This window comes from Erpetoichthys calabaricus, chromosome 16 (assembly GCF_900747795.2).
Source record: "Erpetoichthys calabaricus chromosome 16, fErpCal1.3, whole genome shotgun sequence".
Taxonomy (NCBI): Eukaryota; Metazoa; Chordata; class Cladistia; order Polypteriformes; family Polypteridae; genus Erpetoichthys; species Erpetoichthys calabaricus.
In genome coordinates, this window is record NC_041409.2 from 68,489,284 (window position 1) to 68,514,644 (window position 25,361).

The window sequence follows — 25,361 nt, forward strand, 5'->3', positions numbered from 1 at the left end:
ACCTGTTCCACAGTTCAGGAAAGTTTCTGGAACTCTACACCAGCTGCACTACAATCACACTGGTTATATATATATATTTTAAAAATTCTTTTCACTTCAATAACCTGATGTTTTGTTTTTTTTCCTTCATGTTTATTCTCTTTGATTACTCTTCTCTCATTATTTTTATTTGTTTGAGCTCCCTTGACTTTGATTGTAGGTAATGGCGACACATTCCATATACTTTTAAGAGTGACTGTGCCACTCTCTGGGTCAGAGTGAGCCAACAGCTCAGAAGTTAACAAGTCTGTCTTTTTCTTTTTCCTTAGTGCTGATACCACTGACCTACAAAAGAATACCCGACAGCAAACACGATTCTGTCCACTAGCACCTGCAGTGAAGGGTAACTGCATAGACATTTTGACAGAGAAAGATGTATTGAAAGAGAGAGAGGATACGGCTCATGTTTTAGCGGCTAACAACAAACAGTTCATTACTGTGCCGCCATATCTCCATCAAACCTTACCCGTTAACAACAATTCCAGATGGCTCCCCCAGCCTTATTTGTCACATACACGTCACATACTACATGTAATATTTGAAACAAATGAAGTTTTGTTTTACCAGAGACTTGGCCATGTGGTTTTGTCCTCTGTGAAGTCAAGATGATCCAGGCACCTAGTCGAGAGACATTATCCTCTTTGGGATCTAAAAACAGCGTCAACTTTCAGGCACTTAATCTGTGCCACTAAGACAGACACCATGGGGGAGGGAAATTTTGCAAGGTTTACATAAAGAAATAAAATGAGATAAATACGACCGTTTATGCTGCAACAAGAAACCAAACTGCTATAAAAACTGCACTACCTATCAGCTCGAGGAAGTGTGGTTTTAAAGTGCCATATAAATAGAAACAAAACACTTTATTTTGAGAAATGACATGCATATGCAAAGACAAGAAATACAGAAGTCAATGTTTAGTTTCAAATTCATATCTGACAAACAGGTGAAAAAAAACCAAACTGCAGTGCCATCTTCTGACAGATTAAAAGAGAATGTCGCTGACTCCAGCAGAATGTGCTTCAAACAGCCTACTTTGTGAGAGCTGGTGTACAATTTAATTTTTAACAAGTGCATACTCACAATTTGGGTTGTGTAATACATAAATTCATAACTGATTGAATGAATATGAATTTCCCTCACTCTCTACAGCTGTTGCAAATCTCACACATCATACATTACAGCACTCCATCACTGCTGCTCCTAATCATTTAGAAAACACTTGCAATGCTAGTCTGCACTTTTTAATTGACTGTTAATAGTGCCGTCCCTTTTTCTAAGATAAAGTATCTTTACCTTAGTGACTCAAAGTACATAGTGTGGCAGATGGCTGGGACGCCCCTTTGACACTGGATCTGGGGGAGCAGTCATGGGATGCACACTACGTCCCCCGGAACACTTGTTGGGAGCTCCCCTGGGTTGCATCGGGGCCAATACTTTGGAACACTAGAGCTCATTCCTGTTGGGCTCCGTGGCCACCGTCAGGGGGAGCTGCACGGCCTAACGAGACAGCCACACCCGGAGGTGCAGCTGGAAATAGGTCAACAAGCACCTGCAGCACTTCCGGATTAGCTATAAAAGGGGCCGACAGTCACCACTCCGGGCGCCAGAGTTGGGAGGAGGAGGACGAAGCTGCCTTGGAGGAGTGGAGGAGAAAGAAGAGTGTTTTGTGGTGGTGTTTTGGGACTGTGTTAGGGCGGAGGGACACAGGGAAGACGTGGACCTCAGCTGAAGAAAATAAATCTTTTTGGTTCATTTTATACGTGCCTCTGCTGTCAGTCTGTGTCGGGTCGACACCTATATAGCGCCTTTGCCACAATAGTATGTGTCTTTCACCTTAATCTTAAACAACAAAAGTGTGCGATCTGTAGTTCTTTTCATAGGGTCCATCACCAACAACACAATTTTATACAAAAGCGATTTACTTTGATTTACTTTTGACAGCCAAGAAGTCTATCTGCAATGAAAACTCAAGCCACTGCATCTTACCAAGACTGAACTTGTCATTTCAAGGATAAGGCAGGAATGGACAAGTGGAAACTATGCACATGAGTAAGTTCCTGAGGTTATGTCAAACCATTCTAACAGACAGTAGGCTCAGATATTATGTGATGAAGACTAACATTTTGTATTGTAGCTGGACTCAAGTGATGTAGGTTATAAAACATCTAACCCTGACTAGCAGTTAAGTAACCAAGACTCCACTCATTGACTAACTCATGCAGTGATTACAAAGTGAAATGGAACAAAACAACTGCTTGCTTTTCTGGTAGTCCAATTCTGATTTAACCTCAATGTCCAGGTAGCCCACAGCAGGAGAAATCATCCAGCTATTTGCTGTGCCTGGTATGTCCAACTGTGGGCCTCAGAAGCACTGGGTGCAAGACAGCAGCCAACCCTCAGCTAGGTGCCTATACATCTGAGGGGGAGGACTCGATGCATACTTCCACACTATTGGAGATAGGATCAGTTTAAAGTTGCCACCACCTGTGACACACGGGTCTTTGGAATAAGGGGAATACATAAAAAAAACTTCACAATGACAATTCCAGGCTGGGACTTAAACACCAAACTCTGGAGATGTGAGTGAGGGAGCACAGCTAGAACATACTTACAGAAATCTGAAGGCCATGTTGTATAATACATCTAACATAATAATACATCTGAGTGTACCTGGTTTTAATAAAGTCTCACAAAGTGTCAAAACAAACAGCACAAAGGCAACTGTTCAGCCTGTAAGCACTAAGCACACGTGAGTCTCTCAAAACCCAACAGCCTTTAAATAACGTCTTACTTCCTAGGCAGTTTAATTTTCACATCTACGTACCAAGATTCAAATCAGATAAGTGGCAAGTAGTGTACTTTTCCAAAGTAGTTCCTCAGTGTCAGTGAGGTTCGTCTTCTCCATCTGTCTTGAGATACATAGTACAACACGTCCACCTACTCACTCACGGCTGCATTGTTGCTGCTTGGTTTTTTTTTTTTTTGAAAACGTAGATATGAATATCCTCACTTTGATACTCCTCATCCTGCTCTTGTAGTGGAATCTCCTCAATTTCAAACTCTTTTTGCAGGAGCTGTTATACATAAGAAAAGAAAATCAAACTCCAGGTTAAGTTTATGTAATGCAGGTGTCTGACTGTGAAAAGGCCGACTGTTTAAAGTAAAATCACCAGGTAAAAGTAGGGCAATGGGATTATTAAAATGTTAGTACACATTCACCCAAACAAGTACAAAGCCAAAGCGTTCAACTCCTTTCAAGATTCTCTGATTTCTAACAACGTCAATGCTTTTTGGTTATTGTGTTAAACTGGCAGGAAAAGACAGAAAATGAACAACAATGTTTATCAAAAGACTGCATTGACTTTTCTTAATGGCTCAAATCACTCTCTAAAAATAAATAACTTTAAAAATATAAGTAAAGAACATATAAATAGGAATAAAAACAAAAAATAAATGAATGATGAATATACTAATTAGCATATAAGCATTATTATAAAATACAGCCATAATCTGGAAAATCTGTAATAGCAAAAAATTGCTCTAATGTCATTATTCAAAAGGCAAAAAGTGCAAGCCAAATAGAGAAGAACAACATAAAACATGATTTAAAATGTTTTTGGATATTATTTCCAAATAAAATAATGTAACATCACTTCTAAAATAAAAATGAAAAACAAAACAAGTAACAAAAATGAATTTAATTATTGCATTATTAATATAGGGCGGCACGGTGGTGCAGTGGGTAGCGCTGCTGCCTCGCAGTTGGGTGATCTGGGGACCTGGGTTCGATTCCCGGGTCCTCCCTGCGTGGAGTTTGCATGTTCTCCCCGTGTCTGCGTGGGTTTCCTCCGGGCGCTCCGGTTTCCTCCCACAGTCCAAAGACATGCAGGTTAGGTGGATTGGCAATTCTAAATTGGCCCTAGTGTGTGCTTGGTGTGTGGGTGTGTTTGTGTGTGTCCTGCGGTGGGTTGGCACCCTACCCAGGATTGGTTCCCTGCCTTGTGCCCTGTGTTGGCTGGGATTGGCTCCAGCAGACCCCCGTGACCCTGTGTTCGGATTCAGCGGGTTGGAAAATGGATGGATGGATGGATTATTAATATATTGTAACAGGAGCAAAGACGTTCAGAAAATATTTATTTTCAAAGAAAGAAAAGAACAGACAGACAACGGACTCCAATGCTTTGAAGTATATATTAAATTATGTGAGAAATCCTTGAAAATTCTACTGTGTTTGGTGTGAAAAATAATCAGTAAAGATATGTGTTGTAAGAAGAATGCTTTTAGAAATAACAGCACCACGGCCATTGCAGTCCTCAGTATAACTAAATTCAAAGATGGTGGTAATGGTCAGATTTATCATTACAAAGACTTGACAAAACAAAGCAGGCAAGTTTAAACAAAACTGGGTCATACATCCGCAATAACTACAAAACCAGAATACATGTTACAAACCTAACATCAGTATTGCATTATGGACAATACTTGAGTACAAATAAACAAAGTGATAGGAATATGAAATTAGTGCCACGGAGAATGAAATATGTAACAATGTGACAGTAGTGAAGACCAAAATAAACGACAAATGAACTTGGTGGTGAATATACATAGACCATAATGGTGCTGACCAAAGATGCACAAACAAGATCACATTAAAATCTTTATATTTAAAGTTAAACTCATTAATCTTATATATCCAATTAGGATATGGGTGCTTAATATAGTAATTGTTTTCCTAACCAGTACTTTGTTTCTTTCAATTCTGATTTATGTTCTCACTACTTGAACTTTTATAATCATCTAGCAGAGGTTAGTACAGCTGCTCCACTGTTATAACATCTTGCCTTTAAATCTTGCAAAAAGTCCCTTATCTGTGTGGAGTATTCACATTCTCCCCCATGTCTGTGTGAGTTTTGGTCTCACATTCCCAAAGACACGCAGGGTATGTTAAATATGTGAAAGGGCCCTGTGATGGGTTGGCCACCATTTCAGGGCTGTTTTCTGTATTGCACCCAGTGCTGCTAGGATAAGCGCTACCCCCAATGACACGGAGCTGGATTAAGCGAATTTGAGAGTGTTATGTTATGTCATATTTCTTAATCTGCAGTGGGCTGGCGCCCTGCCCAGGGTTTGTTTCCTGCCTTGCGCCCTGTGTTGGCTGGGATTGGCTCCAGCAGACCCCCGTGACCCTGTAGTTAGGATATAGCGGGTTGGATAATGGATGGATGGATATTTCTTGATACTACAGGTCCATAGCCCACCTACGCAAAGTTTACAATACAATAAAAACACCATCTGGAAAGTCACTGCTGTGTGGCAAGTTTCGCACTGCCCCTTGGCACACAGCCATACAACTGCAGCTGCACCACAGGAATAAGCATTGTGATTAACAGCACTCGCAGCTCACACCCCACCCTCTATCAGTGATAATTTTAGTTTATTAAACAAAGCAGTACTAGAGTACAAAACAGTCATTTGTTTAACTGCCTTGCCACAACAGGTTAGACAGAAAACGTGAGGAAACTTAAATATTATTGGCTATACAGCACAAACCAGTTTAACCTGTGAACCTCAACTGTCAAGTGTGAGGAGGACAAATAGTTATATTTAAGAGACAGCCTCACAGGCTTTAACATGATAAATATGCTTCTGGAAGTTTAGCATGATTTAACTTTTAGCTCTTTAAAAAGTATTGCTACCATCAAAGAAGTTTAATTAGCCAATTGTCCACTCTTCAACTAAGCTTCAGGAGAGTCAGACTGATGTCTATGGAATCCAAGTTAATGAAAAAAAGAAAGAAATAAAACAAAACACAACATGAGATCACCCAGTCATTGTTCAGGAAAGAATTCAATGCTGAAAGACCAAAGCATGCAGTGAACCTTGCTGCTCTAGTGACTTGCAACATTTGTAGTCAAGGTTAGCATGGCCATTTGGAATTACACAATTTATATTTTATATCTGTATATAACAATAAAGGCCAATAGGCAAAAACTTCCATGTGTGCATGCACCATTTGGCCACCTCAACTATACTTCAAGATGTTAGCCAATTTATAGCAGAGGTACAGATCAAGTTTTGAGGTAGTAGAATAATTTAATTCTGCATACATTATGTTAATCACTTCACAGTTTTTGTGTCACTCTGGCATTAATACATGGTGGCTCAACACTTCATATACAATATAACATATGTTTATCAATATATTCAATAAGATGCTGCAGATGTTCTATCAGACGGTTGTGGCGAGCGCCCTCTTCTACGCAGTGGTGTGCTGGGGAGGCAGCATTAAGAAGAAAGACGCCTCACACCTGGACAAACTGGTGAGGAAGGCAGGCTCTATTGTTGGCATGGAGCTGGACTCCTATCAATTACAGTGGGGCAAAAAAGTATTTAGTCAGCCACCAATTGTGCAAGTTCTCTCACTTAAAAAGATGAGAGAGGCCTGTAATTTTCATCATAGGTATACCTCAACTATGAGAGACACAATGAGAAAAAAAATCCAGAAAATCACATTGTCTGATTTTAAAGAATTTATTTGCAAATTATGGTGGAAAATAAGTATTTGGTCACCTACAAACAAGCAAGATTTCTGGCTCTCACAGACCTGTAACTTCTTCTGTAAGAGGCTCCTCTGTCCTCCACTCGTTACCTGTATTAATGGCACCTGTTTGAACTCGTTATCAATATAAAAAAGACACCTGTCCACAACCTCAAACAGTCACACTCCAAACTCCACTATGGCCAAGACCAAAGAGCTGTCAGAGGACACCAGAAACAAAATTGTAGATCTGCACCAGGCTGGGAAGACTGAATCTGCAATAGGTAAGCAGCTTGGTGTGAAGAAATCAACTGTGGGAGCAATTATTAGAAAATGGAAGACATACAAGACCACTGATAATCTCCCTCGATCTGGGGCTCCATGCAAGATCTCACCCCGTGGGGTCAAAGTGATCACAAGAACGGTAAGCAAAAATCCCAGAACCACACGGGGGGACCTAGTGAATGACCTGCAGAGAGCTGGGACCAAAGTAACAAAGGCTACCATCAGTAACACACTACGCCGCCAGGGACTCAAATCCTGCAGTGCCAGACGTGTCCCCCTGCTTAAGCCAGTACATGTGCAGGCCCATCTGAAGTTTGCGAGAGAGCATTTGGATGATCCAGAAGAGGATTGAGATAATGTCATATGGTCAGATGAAACCAAAATAGAACTTTTTGGTAAAAACTCTACTCGTCATGTTTGGAGGAGAAAGAATGCTGAGTTGCATCCAAAGAACACCATACCTACTGTAAAGCATGGGGATGGAAACATCATGCTTTGGGGCTGTTTTTCTGCAAAGGGACCAGGACGACTGATCTGTGTAAAGGAAAGAATGAATGGGGCCATGTATCGTCAGATTTTGAGTGAAAACCTCCTTCCATCAGCAAGGGCATTGAAGATGAAACGTGGCTGGGTCTTTCAGCATGACAATGATCCCAAACACACCACCCGGGTAACGAAGGAGTGGCTTCGTAAGAAGCATTTCAAGGTCCTGGAGTGGCCTAGCCTGTCTCCAGATCTCAACCCCATAGAAAATCTTTGGGGGGAGATGAAAGTCCGTGTTGCCCAGCGGCAGCCCCAAAACATCACTGCTCTAGAGGAGATCTGCATGGAGGAATGGGCCCAAAATACCAGCAACAGTGTGTGAAAAACCTTGTGAAGACTTACAGAAAACATTTGACCTCTGTCATTGTCAACAAAGGGTATATAATAAAGTATTGAGATGAACTTTTGTTATTGACCAAATACTTTTTTTCCACCATAATTTGCAAATAAATTCTTCAAAAATCAGACAATGTGATTTTCTGGATTTTTTTTTCTCATTTTGTCTCTCATAGTTGAGGTATGCCTATGATGAAAATTACAGGCCTCTCTCATCATTTTAAGTGGGAGAACTTGCATAATTGGTGGCTGACTAAATACTTTTTTGCCCCACTGTATGGAAAATCCACTGCATCCACTGAACAGTGTCATCTCCAGACAGAAGAGCAGCTTCAGCGACAGACTGCTGTCAATGTCCTGCTCCACTGACAGACTGAGAAGATCGTTCCTCCCCCCAACTATGCGAACTTCAATTCCCCCCGGGGGGGTAAACGTTAACATTATACAAAGTTATTGTCTGTTTTTACCTGCATTAATATCAATCTTTAATTTAATATTGTTTTTTGTATCAGTATGCTGCTGCTGGAGTATGTGAATTTCCCCTTGGGATTAATAAAGTATCTATCTATCTATCTATATACAGTTTTAAAATTAATTTTAAAATAAAGTTTGTCCTTTCACTCCATGATAAAAAGTATTTTTATTTACAGGTTTTTCTGTGATCTCTGTTCTAGCCACACAAAAAGTAACAACATGCTTCACTATTTACAGAAAATAAAAGAACAAAATGTTAAACATTCTCCACCTCTGCTGTGGACATTTTCATGGTAATGCATTAATTGAGAATTTTGCTCTTTATCACCATGAAAAACACTTACTGTAAAGCAAAACCTAATTCTACACAGCCTTTCATATCAGTTATTAACTATAGCACACAAACATATAATTTAAAGCTAATTTCATACTTATTCACTCCCACTGAGTCAATATTTGGTAAAGGCATGTTTGGAAGATACTCTAAAAGAATCATAATGGGACTAACAGTTTTTATCTTTTAAGATGGATTAGGGACTGTTAGCGAGCTGCAGCTTCTTCTTCATATTCTCTTAATTCAATATTTAGGCTTTAACTGAAGCACTGCAGAGCAAAAAAACATTTTTCTTTTTAAGTCACTCTAATGTGGCTTTTTGGTGACCATCCTATAGAATACTGATCCTCTCTTAAGTCTTGAAGGCTATAAAAGGTTTTCCTCCAAAATTGCTATATACTGTATGTTATGGCATCATGTTGATAGATAATCAAAACTGAGTTTACCAGGGACTGCTAAACTAACACACATTCTTCTGTATTTCACAATTTAATTATGGTTTGGCTGCTTTAAATAATATATTAGTACGCTTTCTACATACACCACAAGCAATCTATTATAATAAAAAAATCTTGGAACAAGGCGTGACTTTTTGAAAGAGACTTTTTGGAATGAAGTCCCGCGAGACAGAGACTTTTAACATGAGATTCTTTCAAGTCACGCCATGCTTACAACCTCTGGAAGCAAGTCCCGCGAGATGGTGACTTTTGCCATGAGATTCTTTCAAGTCACGTCCTACTTACAACCATTTTCAAACAAGACCACAGTCATTTAACTTCTCAGTCGTGTGAATGCTTTTGACAGACACACTTCCTGCGCTCTCAGCTCTTATGAATTTTATCAGGATAATACACTGTAATTTTATACGTTCTAGATGACATGTCAACGACTAAGCGAAGAAGAGAGAGCAGGGGCAAACATTCAAAAAAGTCGGGTAATTTATTAGAGATAAAGAAACTAAATTCACTCACAGGCAGTTATACGTTGCGTTGTCACGATATAAGGCCAAACATGGAATCAAAATTCAATGCGATCTTTAAGAAAAGTTCATTCCAAATATTGTTTTTACTGAAGTTTTAAAGTAAAAGTGAAAATAATGCATATGTAACAATTCCCATGTAAATAATCTCTTTATATTGTATATCCGGTTAAAAAAACCTGGGGGTGGGCGAAGCGCCCTAGTGTTTCTATAGTTTATTGTCAATGTGTCAAAATGGCTGCCAATATAATATTTCTATGTGTAATTCAAATTTACATTATAATATACTGTATGTTATTTCAAGAGTCTGTAACACATGCAAAGAACAGGTACCTCTGCTAGTGTAAAATAAGTGTTCTGTACAAATTTCATGTTAAATACACCTTCAGTGAGTCCCACAGCTGCTTAACTAAGCAACTGATAAATACTACATATCAAGAATACAAAGGAACAACAAGAGCCAATCAAGGATAATGTTACTATCCTACAAAGACTCCCATATTTCATACAAATTCTGCCAGGTAATGGTCAAAATGCTTTGAGGGTGGGCATATAAAACACTTGCGTGTTTAAAAGCAGAACATATTTTTGATACTTTCTATTACAGCAGTGCTATACAAGCATATAAAATGCCACAAAACGTACTTAGAATTATGCTGCTCTGATCTCTTCCAATGCCGCTTTCATATGGCACATAAGGTTTTCGACTATGTACTTGAATTCATGTTTTTAATATTTACTAATTAATCAGTGTAATTTGAAGTAAAATTATACCACACTAAAACATACAGCTTTTACTATAAATCACAATCTACTTTTTAAAGTGTTTGTGCAAAAAATATTATTAACAGTATATCATTCAGAGATATTCCACAAAATGTTATTATGGATTTACTTACTGACAGACTAGCTGAATCGAAGTAAAATCACTATCAAGCTAAAATACGAAGAAAGCTTCAAAGTTGTTTAGAGTATGAAGCAGTGATCATTAGGCAAATGTGAATCTGAAAAGTACAATCATCTATGAGTTAATTGCAAATATATTGAAAAATGATATTTAGGGCTTTGTATGGCTAGATCAGTTAATGTTTCTTCCTGTTAATCATAAAGTGAAAATGATTGGATATTGTTGATATGGCAGATATGTCACACACACAGCAGTCTGATTCAGCACAGGACATTGGCATCTAATGTAGTTTTTAATGTCTGATGTCATTTTCTATATTCCCTTCCTTTCGGCAATTAGAATGCGATATCACAAGAAACAAACATATCTTTCCACATAACATTCTGACCTCAGGCGACCATCAGGAAATAACCTGATCTCCATTTCACTAGTTACAGGATGGAACAAAACATGGACTGTAGCATTGTGAAGACTACAGAATTGTTCTAATACAATAAACATTAAGCAAATGAATCCACTGTTTTACTTTGTATATCCAGATTTGCTTTTATCTTTAACTTTGCAGAAGTATTTACACTAGGAGCTCCACCAGTGGTTGTCCTTGTGCTGTTATAAAGGAATTTTAAACTTATGTCTTTTTTGTTGTAAACCATTTATGATTTTCCCCCAACAAAGTATGTTGCTTTATCTTTTTGGTTATTGCAATTTCATTTTGAAACTGTCCAGACACGTTTAGGACACTGCTGTTTTCCCCTTGGCTTTCTGAATAAGGATCAAAGGCCAATTTATTTATTCAGAATCTAACAGCGTATGCAGCTTCAGAGGATGTATGAGAATTTACGGTTATTAAACTAATTAGGAAAAAGTATAACTTAATACTTATTCTAAAAATAGTTATTTGGACAGATGAAATGATTTCATGTTTAGTTCAACCTCATTACAGACCTGTGTGAATTACAAATGATGGCAAAAATTGTCTTTAAACACTTAAACTACAAAGATACATTACATTAATTTGAGTTACGCACTTCTATCTCAAGCATTATACATTTATAAAAAAAATGTTGCAACCAGAAAATTAAGATTTTGAGCAAGCTACAAACTATATTCAAACTTAAGCATGACATGTATTCAGTGATATATCAATTTTACAAAAATGTCAATAAATGACTTGGATCATTTCTCATTGAACAATTGACTATAAAATTTCAATACAGAACACAGGTAAACTGTGTCTAGTTCAAAACAAAATACAAGTGCCACCTACTAACAAGAACAAAATGAAAAAAAGAAAATTAACTCCAGTAGGAAATAAAAAGTCTCTCTCCAATACATGATTCAATATTATGCCATGTATTGGCATCCTGTCCAGGGCTGGTTCACGCCTTGCACCCAATGTTGTCAGGACACTCCCTGGCCTCCCACATCCCTGAACTGGATTCAGAGGGTTGGTGAACATTATATTAATATTTTAATCAATGTAGTCTGCTTGTGTTTCTTATAGCTAATACGATATTTTTTACTTTCTTTGTTTTAGAATAGTTTTACATATTGTATGAATAATAATACATATATAAATAAGAAAGTTTAAACATTAAAGTAATGTACTGTAAATTAAACACAAAGTCTGATTTTAGAATACAAAGCTGGCCAGTAAAAAACACTGAACCCATTCTGTGTGTTAGTAGTGAAAAATACAGGTATTAATCACAAAGATAATAATATTTTAGAATGGAAAGAAAAAAAAAATTTTGAAAGCTGTCTCGTAGATTTTGTACCCTTTTGAGCCAAACTTCACTCTCCTAGATGATATGAAATGTTTGAGAAGTGGAAGGCCAGAGGCATTATCACTTTTTAAATACATTATGCCATCATGTTTGGGAATGAGATACATGGTTATTATAGGGAGGCTGTGGGAATGTTGTATTAGACTTGCATAGCAACCCTTGATAAATGTAGGACATTTCTTTTGCTGCCTAGAGGTGATAAATGCATGGTGTTTATAATTCCATTATTTACATAATGTCTTCTTTTTCCCTCTAAATAACTACTGAGACACAAATAACTTATTATGGGTTACATAAACTAGTTAGTATTAATTAATTTAATGCTAACCAAACAGTAGAAAGGAATTTGAACGATCAAACATTTAAACATTTTTAAGATTGATAAAGAAACTTGATTTTGTGGCAACTAAAATGTGTCTCTATAACAAAGTACGCACAACTACAGCCTGATCAATATTAAACTTCTCCAACTGAAACCAATCCTCACCTCAAAGAATTTCTTTTCTACAACAGGGTTGTTGCCCATTGTCCTTTGCTCATAGCAGCAGAAGATGTGGGTATTATCTCCAGAGAGTTCTTTCAGTGTCTTGATAAGAGGCTGTAGTGACTGGAGGAAATAGGGCATAAGACAAAAAACAAAAAAAAACTGTTTATGTCTCTGTGACACTGGTAGACCACTAAGTAAAGTAACATGCTAAAATGACTGAAGGTTATGGAAGCTTATTACAGCCAATCAAAACAAATTTGTAAAGGATTATTTCTAAATAACTATTGCCTGCTGTGATCAGTAAGATCGTGCATCCACCTGCTCTGTAGTCAAGTGACAGCTACTGAAGGAGAAGTTAAGCACATGTGTAGCATGCAATCAATTGACAAGAACTGGACAGATGTTAGATATACATTTAATTTTGCATGTCCCGAAAAGTAAATATAATGGTGGGCAGTATTCTAGTCCTTTAGGGGCACAATCAAACGGACATTCAGAAAATGAGTGTGCTATGTGCAATCCATTAACAAAAACCCTAAACAAAGTATTGGTTTAGTTTTAGTCCAGCTGTTTCCTAAAGATATTTTGAATTACATTTATGCCTCAAATTTTGGGGAGCTCAGATTGGAAATGCAAATAGGAAATGAATGTTATTTGTTTCACAGCACATGAACAACTAAACTTTTTTTGTTACCGTGTTTCCCCGAAAATAAGCCCTAGCATGATTTTTCAGGATGCTCGTAATATAAGGCCTACTCCGAAAATAAGCCCTAGTTATGATGCCGTGCAGGCGCCTTTGGATGAGCGATAAACGCCTACCGTTACCGTATGTACACAGATGAACGGAAAATAATACCGGTATTTAGACCCCCTGACAAGATGAATGCAAAAAGAAAGAGCTATTTTGTCAAGTACAAGAGAGTAATTGCCGAGGAGTCCCAGGGCAAAAATCTTACTGCTTTCTGTAAAGAGAAGAAGTTGGTTATCCAAATGCACTACAAGCAGGATACATGGACAAGAGGTGCTCATTTAAGGAAAGCTCTGTTGCTAGACATGAGAGATTGGGGCCAATTGTTCTAAAGGAAATGGAGTCGCAAGAAATTCATAATTGAATTCGGGATTTGGAGAGTTATGATGATGTTCCAGAAGATGACATGACTGTATTTGAATAAATGTAGATTTTTGTTCCAGAATACTAGGGGGTTGTGCCCTTGGCTCGCTTCACTCGCCTACCCCCCAGGGCACACTACACACCAGCCACTTCGTGTCTCCGCTGCTTGTGTTGTGAAATGGGGGGGGGGGGTTTTGGGGGGGGTTGGGGGAGGCTGAACGCAAGCTAAGGAGATGCGGTGGGATGAGCCGCTGTCGTGCTGCGTGTTGATCATATAAAAGCCTGTGCAGCAGCTGTCCTTTTGTCTCACTGCCTTGTCTTGCGGGTCGTTAAAGTGTCTCCGAGAAAATCATGTATCGTTTCCTTCCAAGCCTTCCAAGATTTTTTTTTTTATAATAGAGAGAAATTTAGATTTTTGTTCATGGAAAAACAAGACATCCCCTGAAAATATGCCCTTGAGCGTCTTTTGGAGGAAAAATTAATATAAGACCCTGTCCTATTTTCGGGGAAACACTGTAATTAAGAAGTACTACTGACATATTTTCAGTATTTAGTATTAAACATAAGCACATTCACTGATTCTAATCAATCCACAACTGCACTGGGAGAACATACAAACTCCATGCAGGCCCTGGCACCACAAGTAATTTTCCAGAAAGTAGTAGAGACAAGTGCTTTTTACCTTTTCATAGTAAATGCAATCAGCCATCAAAACATAATCAGGAGGAGGCAAGAATTCACTCACATCTTCACCCCTTAAATGAAAAATAAAAATGCATTAATTTGGGCTTTGAAGAAACTTCATGGTCACACACACTAACCTGAGGTGTGCACCACAGGAAGAATAATGTGCTGTCTGAAGGTAACAAAGTTACTTCTAAATGCTTCCACTGGAAGCCAAACTCTGGATTGGCATCCCTGTGAAGCTCATATTATCCACAGTATGTGGAGCAGCATAATTCACCATTAAGGACACCCAAATATACTTCAATGATTAAAGCTTACAAGCATACAGTATTTTAGACTTTTATGCTGTACAAACAAAACTGCCGGCTAGGTTTACCTATATGACAGATACACTATAAAGCAAAAAGCGTGTGGACACCCCTACAGATTATCGAGTTCAGGGTGTTTTGGCCACACACACACATTGTTAACAGGTGACTAGAATTAAGCACATAGCCATTCAATCTTTATTGACAAACTTTAGTGGTAGAAAGGGCCATATCGAACCGCTCAGAGACTTTAAATGTGGCACTATCATAGAATGATAGCTTTGGTACAAGTCTGTACATTTCTGCTCTGGGTCAATTGTAACTGCTATTATTGTGATGTGTCTAGTTCGGCCATAGAGTGGTACCCACAAAGCGGGGCCCCCAAGCACTGAAGAACACAGTGCATAAAAATGGCCTATTCTGTGTTGCAACACTCACAACTGAGTTCTAAACTGCCTCTGGAAGCAACATCAGCACAGGAACTGTGTATCATTAGCTTCATGAAATGGGTTTCCATGGCCCAGCAGCTGCACACAAACCTAAGATTACTATGCGCAAAGCCAAGAGTCTGCTGGAGTCATGTAGACCATGCAACCATTGAACTCTGGAGCAGGGAAAACTTCTCTCTGGAATGATGAATCATGCTTCAGGAGGTCTGATAGATGAATCTGGGTTTGGAGGATACCAGCACAATACTGCCTTCTGGCCTGCATAGCACCTACTATAAAGTTAAAAGGAGGAGGGGTAATGGTCTCAATCTGTTTTTAAGGGTTTGGGCTAGGCCCCTTGATTGCAGTGAAAGGTACTATTAATTCTACAGCATACATGGACAATTGTGTGCTTCCAACTTTATAGCAACAGTTTGTGGAAGGCCCCTTTGTGTTCCAGGATGGCAGTGCGTCTGTAAACAAAGCCAGGTCCATAAAGACATGATGATTTTAGTGAAGGAACCAGAGTGGTCTGCAAAGCCCACAGACCCCAACCATATTGAATTGGGAGCACAGATTGTAAGCCAGGTCTTCTCATCCAACATCAGTATCTGACCTCATACACGGTCTTTTGGGGGAATGTGCACCAATTTCCACAGATACGCTCCAAAATCCTGTGGAAAGTCCTGAAGAAATGGGGGGCAACTACATATTAATGGCAATGGTTATGAAATGGGATGTTCTACAAGCTCATATAGGTGTGATGGCTAGGTGTCCACAAACCATAGAGCATAGCTGTAACCTCTTATCTCTTCCCTTTCAAAGTGTAACTGTGTCTTTTCCAGGTTCCCAAAGTCAAGCAGCTACTGAGTTGGTAAGGCATGGATCCAGCATAAGTTAAACTCATAACAAAATTAATTTCTCAGACCAATAAAGTTTGTTTTAAAAATGTTTAGTGAAAATGTAAAAAAAAGGAACAAATCCCAATAATTGAGAAAAAAACTAAATTACCCACATAGAATAAAAGGCAAACAGGGAAAAGAAGGTTTCTTCTCTGTTTCATTACAATCTTATCTTTCTCCTATTAAACTTCAGTTTCCATACTTAAAAGCTGTTTCTTTTCTATGGCCAACTTTTCTTCAATTTAGTATATCAGTATTTTATTTATGTTCAGTATATTCAATACAGTTTGAAATTGTTTGCACTCCATGCCTTTACCAAACTGCAAGGCAGATCATAAACTAAACTAGTCTGTAGTCAGAATGACAAGAAATAATTTGAGTATTCCATTTTAAGTTTAGCTTGAGGGGGTTATAATAGAACTTCCCATTGATTATGCACTAATATATAGCCAAACGCTTTAACATAACTAGAGTGGAAACTGGCCCGGACACAGACAGGCGGACACCAATGGTTCACCAACCAACACACGTTTAATCAATCTATACAATATTTACAGTGCACACACAACCCCAAAACTTCCCCAAAGTCCAGGCCTCACAATGCCTCTCTCTTCTCTTCAGGCCACCTCCTTTCCTCTCCTCCCGAGCTCCGTCTCTCTTCCTCCCGACTCAAGCCCTCGAATGGAGGGAGGCGGCCCCTTTTATACACCAGGTGCCTCCCGATTAGCTTCCGTCGGCACTCCCAACTGTGACGGAAGTACTGGCTGCACACCCGGAAGCACTCCGGATGTCCCTGGTCATCTTCCCCCCAGCACTTACGGGTGTGGCGTAAGTGCCGAGGGCCAGGGCTCCTCAGGCATTGGGGCGCTCACTGGCGGTGACCACGGGCCCCTATAGGGTTGAGCTTATTAATTATGTGAATTTCCCCTTGGGATTAATAAAGTATCTATCTATCTTCTAAGCTGTGTTCCTGTGGTCCCCAAAGCCACCAGGGCGGTCACCCCCTCATGGTCTGGAGGAGGCGTAATCCCTCCTCCAGTCCTTCCGGGCATCCCGGCTGGGTGTCACCCCCAGCCACTTGCCACACTAGGAAAATACTTCTATCAACTTAACATAACCTAACTAACAAATGGCACTTACACAAAGCATGTTGAGAAAAGTCACCAAAAGTTATATCTTGTGGTCAAAACAACGTAACAGTTAAGTGCAGTGGCAACTTAATATCAACCATTTAAATAATAAAAGCCAAGAGGTACAAACCATTTTAGTACCTTTGCTTTGATGGTCCCAGTGACAAGGTGCTGATTCTCCATTATGTTAAGCTGAATCAAATCCTGCAGTTCGTCCAGGTCAGTCACAGTCACAAATGCACTAAGTGGCAGGAAGTGAAGACAAAACAAAATGTTAAACAAGCACAATATTCTGTTCTATAATGGCCTTGGCTATGCCCTTGCAAGTATTATTATATATAGGCAAAACAATAATAAAAGAATGCAAAATATGTACACTTCCTATAAACACTTGCATAGAAAATGTTAATGAAATAATTTATACCTCTGTTTTATTTTTTCTTGGGTAAAATGAGTGTGTAGCATAGTACTTTCTACTATATAAAAAAAGGTTTTAACATTTACTTCACATGCTGATAGGCAGAAAACTCAGATCCAGCCTCATTTACTCCCACATGTTACTCTTCGTGTTTTAAGATGTCAAAGTAACTAACGACAGGTTTTAGATTTTGGAAAGCATTCATTAAAACAGACACAGTTCTATCATTCTATCTGTAAAATTGAAAATTACATTTTTGTATCATTCAGCTATTGCCCAAAAATAAATACATCAAGGAACTTGCTGGGGAAAACAGCTTAATTTAGGATATGAAGCAGCTTGTAATGTAACATAAACAGCAGTCTTCCTGAGATGGGACTAGATTTCCTTAAAGTAAACTAACTGTGAATTTGCGTACAACTCACTTCCTTCCGGGAATAACATCTGTTGTTTTTTAAGATAGATACTTTATTAATCCCAAGGGATTAATAAAGTACATTTAATTTTAAAACTTTGGTAAATTAAGACACTGTTCTTCCCCTGGTTCCATATTGAAAAATACCTAGTTTAAATTCAAATATCCATCCATCCATCAACCCGCTGAATCCAAACACAGGGTCACGGGGGTCTGCTGGAGCCAATCCCAGCCATCACAGGACACAAGGCAGGAACTAATCCCAGGCAGGGTGCCAACCCACCGCAGGACACACACAAACACACACCAAGCACACACTAGGGCCAATTTAGAACCGCCAATGCACCTAACCTGCATGTCTTTGGACTGTGGGAGGAAACCGTAGCGCCCGGAGGAAACCCACGCAGACACGGGGAGAACATGCAAACTCCACGCAGGGCGAACCCAGGTCCCCAGGTCTCCCAACTGCGAGGCAGCAGCGTTACCCACTGCGCCACCGTGCCGCCCATAAATTCAAATATATTCCAGAGAATTTTAGAAAACATTGTCCGTTACTGTTATTTAAGCAATTCTTAACAAGCTAAAATATCCCTCAACAACAATACAAGGTATTTAATTTTTTTTAAATTACTTGAGGTAATTTGGGGTAGAATTTATGTAATCATTCCGCCACGGTCTTACAGAAGCATTAGCCAAATCTCCGATAGGAAACTAATAAAGAAAACTCATTCATGCTGCAGTCGTCCCTTCTTTAACCAGTCAACTCAGATGAGGGACACAGAGGGCCAGTGCCAGTCTGGGCTAAGCGGAACCTAAAACAGGACCCAAACCTGGCAGGGGCGCCATCACTGTGCTCAATCAGGCACGCACTTAAAGAGCATAACATTTTACATCATGATAAAAATAACTCGCTGCACCCGGATTTGTATGTTGACAACATAAAACTTTAAAAAATGCATGGATATTTTTTAGTCATTACGACAAATTGTTTTCATTAACTATGTTCGTCTGTTTTTAGCATACGTTGAAAAGGCAGAGAATAAAAGATTTAATTCGTCCACCCATCCATTTTCCAACACCTCTTATCCTGATTCAGGTCGCGAGGAAGCTGGAGCCCATCCCAGCAAGTATTGGGCACAAGGCAGGAACGGTCCCAATGCACCCTCCCCAAAGCCACAATCCGACGCCCATAGAAGATGTTGCTGTTATCAATAGCAGCAGCACACTCACCGTCGTCCAATCCCCGCAATGCAGTTAAATTCTAGGTTCACATACTAATCGTTGAAAATTGCACAGTTATCCAGAAAAGCAGTCGGAGGACAAATAAACTACTACGAGTCTCACTCACCCCAGCGTGGCGGCCATCAGTCCGACTACTGCGGTACCCGAACCCAGCTCCAGTACCGTCCTGCCTGACCACGCCAGGCGCATACGATCCGTTTCCAGGTACTTGGACAGAACTATGGCCGCGTCCCATACCACGCAGCCCACATCACCAGTGCTGCACTGTTTTAAGCTTAGAGGAGGACCTTGTTTTCGTGGTATTTCTCTGACAAAGTACTCCGCAACCAGCACGGGAGCAGCCATTTTACAAGTTGGCACTAGCGGAAGCAGTGTCAAGCGTTAACTACTTCAGCACTACGCATTTGTTAGCTCCTAATTCAACGACCATCTTAAGAACTGGCAGAATTGCTGTGTGTCAACAGAGGGCGCTATAAGATGCAGTTTTGCCTTTGCGTTGCTATTAACTGTCAGCCTCTTCGTGACTTTATCCATCAAATTTTATTTTATGCTCTTCATAAATGTTTTCATCGAGTCCCCCACCATGCAGGCCGGGGGCATATTAATTTTATTTATAATCATACTACATACGGTCCTCTCTAAAAGTATTGGAATAGCAAAGCCAATTAATTTGTTTGTACTGCGCTCGGAAGATATTGGTGTGTGAGATCGAAATATGAATATGAGAAGAGAGATCAGAGTTTCATCTTTTATTCTCATGTATTTACAGCTAGATATATTAAAAAGCACAGAACAGAGCCCATTTGGTATCAAACCACCCAGTTTTTTCAAAACTACTGAAACATGACAAGCTGACTGGTGGTTCTTGTTACTCAGTTATATCATATATAAGATTGCTTGTAGCTGTGGACATTTACTCTCAGTTTAAGCTTTGGCTTTCACCTGTGAAAACGGCACTTGTAGTTATGAATGACAGACCAACATGAAGACCAGAGAGCTATCTATGCGAGAAAAGCATGCCATTCTGAAGCTGAGACGGGGGTGGGGGTGGGGTTTGTGAAGTGTGGGGGTGGTTGGTCCATCAGTGATATTTCAAAAACATTGGGCATAGCCAGTACATCATCTTGGAATGTCCTGAAAAGAAGGAAACCACTGGTGTACTGAGCAATAGGCATCAAACCAGTTGTCCAAGGAAAACAACAACAACTGATGACAGCAAACGTGAGAGCAGTAAAGAGAAAACCCCAAAATACCAGTCAGAAGGAGACTTAGAGAACAACAATAGAGAGGCTGCAAGATGCAAACCACTCATCAGCAGTACAAATCAGAAAGCCAGACTGGAATTTGCAAAAAAAAAAAAAGTACAGAGATGAGCCACAACAGTTCTGGAACAAACTTTTATTGACTGATGAGACAAGGATTGACCTTTACTGAAATGACTGAAAGGCCAAGCATGGAGGAGGTTGTGTCATGGCTTGGGCTTACATGGCTACTTCTGGAACAGGCTCAATCATCTTTATGGATGGTGTAAATCATGATGGCAGAAGTAGAATGAAGTCAGAAGTCTACAGAAATATATTGTCTGCCAATTTACAGAGAAATGCATCCAAACTAATTGGGAGGAACTTTATTATACAGCAAGACAATGATCCAAAACACACTGCCACCTCAACAAAGGACTTCATCTGTTGGGGAATGGAAGGTTTTGGACGAGCCAAGTCCATCACCAACCCAACTGAACATACATTTCACTTCCTGAAGAGAAGACTGAATGAAGAAACCCCGCAAAACAGACAACAGCTAAAAGATGCTATGACAGAAGCCAGGAAAGGCAACACCAATAAACAAACAAGAAAGGTGGTGCAGCCTGTGGTTCGTAGGTTTGATAACGTTATTGCAAGCAAGGGATATGCAACCAAATATTAAGTATTTTTGACTTTAATTTAGTTGAAAACATTTTGTTCCAATACTTTTGCTCACTTGAAAAATTGGGTGGTTTGATACAAAATGTACTATATTCTGTGTTGTTTAACATATCTAGATATAAATACTGGGGAATAAAAGCTGAAACTCTAAACTCTCTTCTCATATTTCTTTTATCTTTTGATCTCACAAACAAATGTCTTCAGTGAACAGCAAAATAAAATTAATTGACCTTGCTGTTTTAATACTTTTGAAGGGGACTAAAGCACACTTTTTAAAATGTGAAGTAAAAAGGGTGCTATGCTAAAGTTGTATAATCATCTATGTTAATGTGTGGATTTGGGTCTCCACATTACAAAAATGGGTACGGAATCATTCATACAATAAATTATACTTATGTAATACCACAGGTAATTTCTTAACAGAAGATTTTACAATACAATACAACTGATTGCACTGTACAATAATATCAAGTTCATTAAATTATATAATATTATGTACACAAAAGTGTGGAGTAAAGAGAACAGGATATCAGTCAAATGGCCATCTTAAAAAATATTTTATTTGAAACTAAACACATTGACTCAAATGAACATTACAACAAGCTAGACAAGGACAGGACATTTAGCCCAACAAAACTCACCTGTCCTATCCACGTAATTCTTATAAGAAAACATCAAGTCGAGTTTTGAAAGTCCCTAAAGTCTTTCTGTCTACCACGTTACTTGGTAGCTTATTCCAAGTGTCTATGGTTCTTTGTGTAAAGAAAAACTTCCTAATGTTTGTGCAAAATTTACCCTTAACAAGTTTCCAACTGTGTCCCCGTGTTCTTGATGAACTTGTTTAAAAATAACAGTCGTGATCCACTGGACTAATTCCCTTCATAATTTTAAACACTTCAATCACGTTTCCTCTTACTCTTCTGAAGTAAACAAGCTGCATGTCTACGCAGATTGGTACAATAGTCAACCTTTACAGATATAGGTGTGTATGTCTGTATATAGTGTATAGAAGGGTGCAAAATTTCAAGGCGGTGGGTGATAGTGTGAGGAACCTTATCAGAATTAGGTAGTGTTAAAAGCAGTGTCCCTAAGGGGTCAGCTGCTATTTTTAACATATTTAAATGATTTGAATAGGAATCTAAACAACGATTTGGTTAAATTTGAAGATAATACCAAGTTAGGTGAATTGACAGGTAATTTAGAATCCCTGGAATCATTACAGAGGGACTTGGACAGAATACAAGCTTGGGCAGATGTGTGGCAGATGAAATTTAAGTTAAGTAAATATAAAGTATTACACATAGGAAGTAAAAATGATAGATTTGACTACACAATGGGAGGTCTGAAAATTGAAAGTACGCCTTATGAGAAAGATTTAGAAGTCATACTGGAATTGTCACTTTCAAATTCCACAAAGCATTCAACAGTCATTAAGAAGCTTAACAGAATGTTACGTTATATAGCACCTTGATGTGTACAGTACAGGTCCAAGGAGGTTATGGTAAAATTTTATAACACACTAATGAAGCCTCACTTTGAATACTGTGCAAAGTTTTGGTTTCCAGGCTGCAAAATGGACATAGCAGCACTGGAAAAAGTCCAGAGAAGAAAAACTAAACTGACTCCAGAAGATGAATTTTGAGTAAAGATTAAAGGAAAATTATAAGGAAAAATTGAAGGAGCTGAACCTAAGCTAACAAAGATTAAGAGGTGATATGATCAAAGTGTTTAAAATTATGAAGGCAATTAGTACAGTGGATCCAGACTGTTACTTTAAAATGAGTTCAGTAAGAACATGGGGACACAGTTAGATATTTGTTAAGGGTAAAGTTTGTGCAAACATTAGTAACTTTGTCTTCAAAGACACATTGAATAAATGACCAAGTAGTATGGTGGACAGTACAAAACTCAACCTGATGTTGTGTTGGAGGAATTAGGTGTATGGGATTGGCAAGCTTTTTTGGACTGAATGGCCTGTTCTCGTCAAATGTTGTTCTTATGTGCGTGTTTGTGCGTATTCATTTGTTTATCTTCATCATTAAGCATATACTCTGGTAGGGCAAGCAAGTGGGCATAAATCTTAACATACAATATTTTTTAGTGTGTGTATGTGTGCCTCCATGTGTGCATACATTTATATTTAAATAAACTATGTATCTCAAAAAGTACTTGTGGAAAATTTTTGCAAATTAATAGGCTTAGTTCCATGACTAAATGGAACAGACTAGAAAAATCCTGGTTAAATTAAACAATTTCTGCAGCTGTTATTATTAATAATAATAATTATTTTTTACATTTATATAGCGCTTTTCTTACTACTCAAAGTGCTGTCCAGGCAGAGAGGACCCGGGATGCAAACCCATGATCTCCTTACTGTGAGGCAGCAGCAGTACCACTGTGCCACCTGCCTGGATTGGAAATAGGCCAGTCTGTTTTTGGAGGATCAGGAGATACATACTGGGCTAAACTGGACCACAAACAATAGGCCAGGAGGCTGTAACAAGACAAATTCAATGCAACTTGATTGAAGAAGATAGACCAAATGTTTCTGAAGATATTGCTATACATCTATTTTGCATCCAGGGTGGATATCTGGGAAACTTGTTATAAAATGTTTCATTTTTGCACAGATTGCATGAAGTCATCCAGGAGCGCTACAAAACAAAAAAAACCACACAATTTTCTGATCAAAACTTGTCATTTGAAAACATGGATTACATGATTAGTTACATTTTCCAAAGACATACACAGAGACACCATTCTAAAATCAACTTTTCTTGATATTTTGAATGTCATAGATTCAGATTCTTAACTCACTAGTACATTTTTGACCCCATCACCAAACTTCCATTTACATGGAAGTAAAAAGTTTATAAAAGTGCTTAAGAAAGTCCACAAAAGTTTGACTTGGCTTATTTCAGGACAGACTCTATCTTGTTATGGCAAATTTCAAATCTAGTTGAATATAAAATTTCATAACTATTGTGGACTGAATAGCCTGTTCATATCAAAAACTGTCCTTACATGGTAATATTTCCGCCTTTTTAAGGCAATCAATTTTGTTGTTGCTGTATGTGATCAGGCAGTTAATTTTCTGCAACTTACCCCATGTACTGCATGTTCTCCCTGAGTATCTGTGGCATTTCTTCTGTGACCTTCAATTTTTTTTCTACATTCCTAAAAACACATGGGTTCTGTTTAATAGGCCCAGTGTAGGTCTGTGTGCGAGTTTGCCCTATGAAAGCCTGGCATGCTGTACAGGTTCAATTCCCACCTTAAGGTGCATACAGTTAGGATGGGCACTAGCTTCCCACAAAACTGAACTTGACAAGTGTGTTAGAAAATAGATGAATGAGTGGCTTTTTGACATAATGAATATAATATCTATGTAATCTTACTATAAAAAAAACTATACTTAAAAATTACTCTAATGAAATTCTTAACAATGGCTCTCCATCATTATAAAACTGAAGAAAAACAGAGTCACAGTTGATACCATTTAATAAAGAAGGTGTGGTCAACATGACACATTTACAAAAGCAGTTATGATTAATGAAAAGGTGCTGCATGTGTGGATTACTTTGTTGAAATTTGAAAAGAAATGCACCCCTCCCACATACGTTTAACATAGCTCTTGAAGTTCAAACCATTCTGTATGACTGGTCACATCTACAATGTAAGTAATGTAACACACAAAATGATAGCTAGAATCAATAATGCTGGGACTGTGATAATTATAAGATGAAATGTTATTTCAGAAAAATCCATTTCTGTTTTCATAATAAGGACTGAATCAGTGAGGATGGTATAAATGAATCTATAAACTAACTTTTGAATCCTTTAATTACAGTACATTGTATTATAAGTATTATTAAGGCAATTCACTTAATCACTCTATATGATATACAAGAAGTCGTTCATTTTCTGAAACCTTTTGATTCTTTTCTTAACAGCCTGGTGGGAAGCCTGTGCTTCTGCTACCAGTCCAGTTACTATTTTTGGGAAGTGTGCATATTGGTTTTATGTCTGCATGATTTTCACAAGGTACTCTTTTTTATCTTGAACATCACGAACAAAAGCAGG

The 25,361-nt window shown here is 38.6% G+C and overlaps 1 protein-coding gene across 1 annotated transcript; it reads right to left on the bottom strand.

The window, feature by feature from the left end:
* Positions 1-887: 887 nt before the first annotated feature.
* Positions 888-19,729, bottom strand: vcpkmt (valosin containing protein lysine (K) methyltransferase). The gene is made up of 5 exons (XM_028821548.2): positions 19,460-19,729; positions 17,409-17,519; positions 14,506-14,578; positions 12,713-12,832; positions 888-3,116 (listed from the first exon to the last, which is right to left on the bottom strand). The coding sequence occupies exons 1-5, from the start codon at positions 19,696-19,698 to the stop codon at positions 2,988-2,990; spliced, it is 672 nt and encodes a 223-aa protein (XP_028677381.2). The 5' UTR covers positions 19,699-19,729; the 3' UTR covers positions 888-2,987.
* Positions 19,730-25,361: the final 5,632 nt, after the last annotated feature.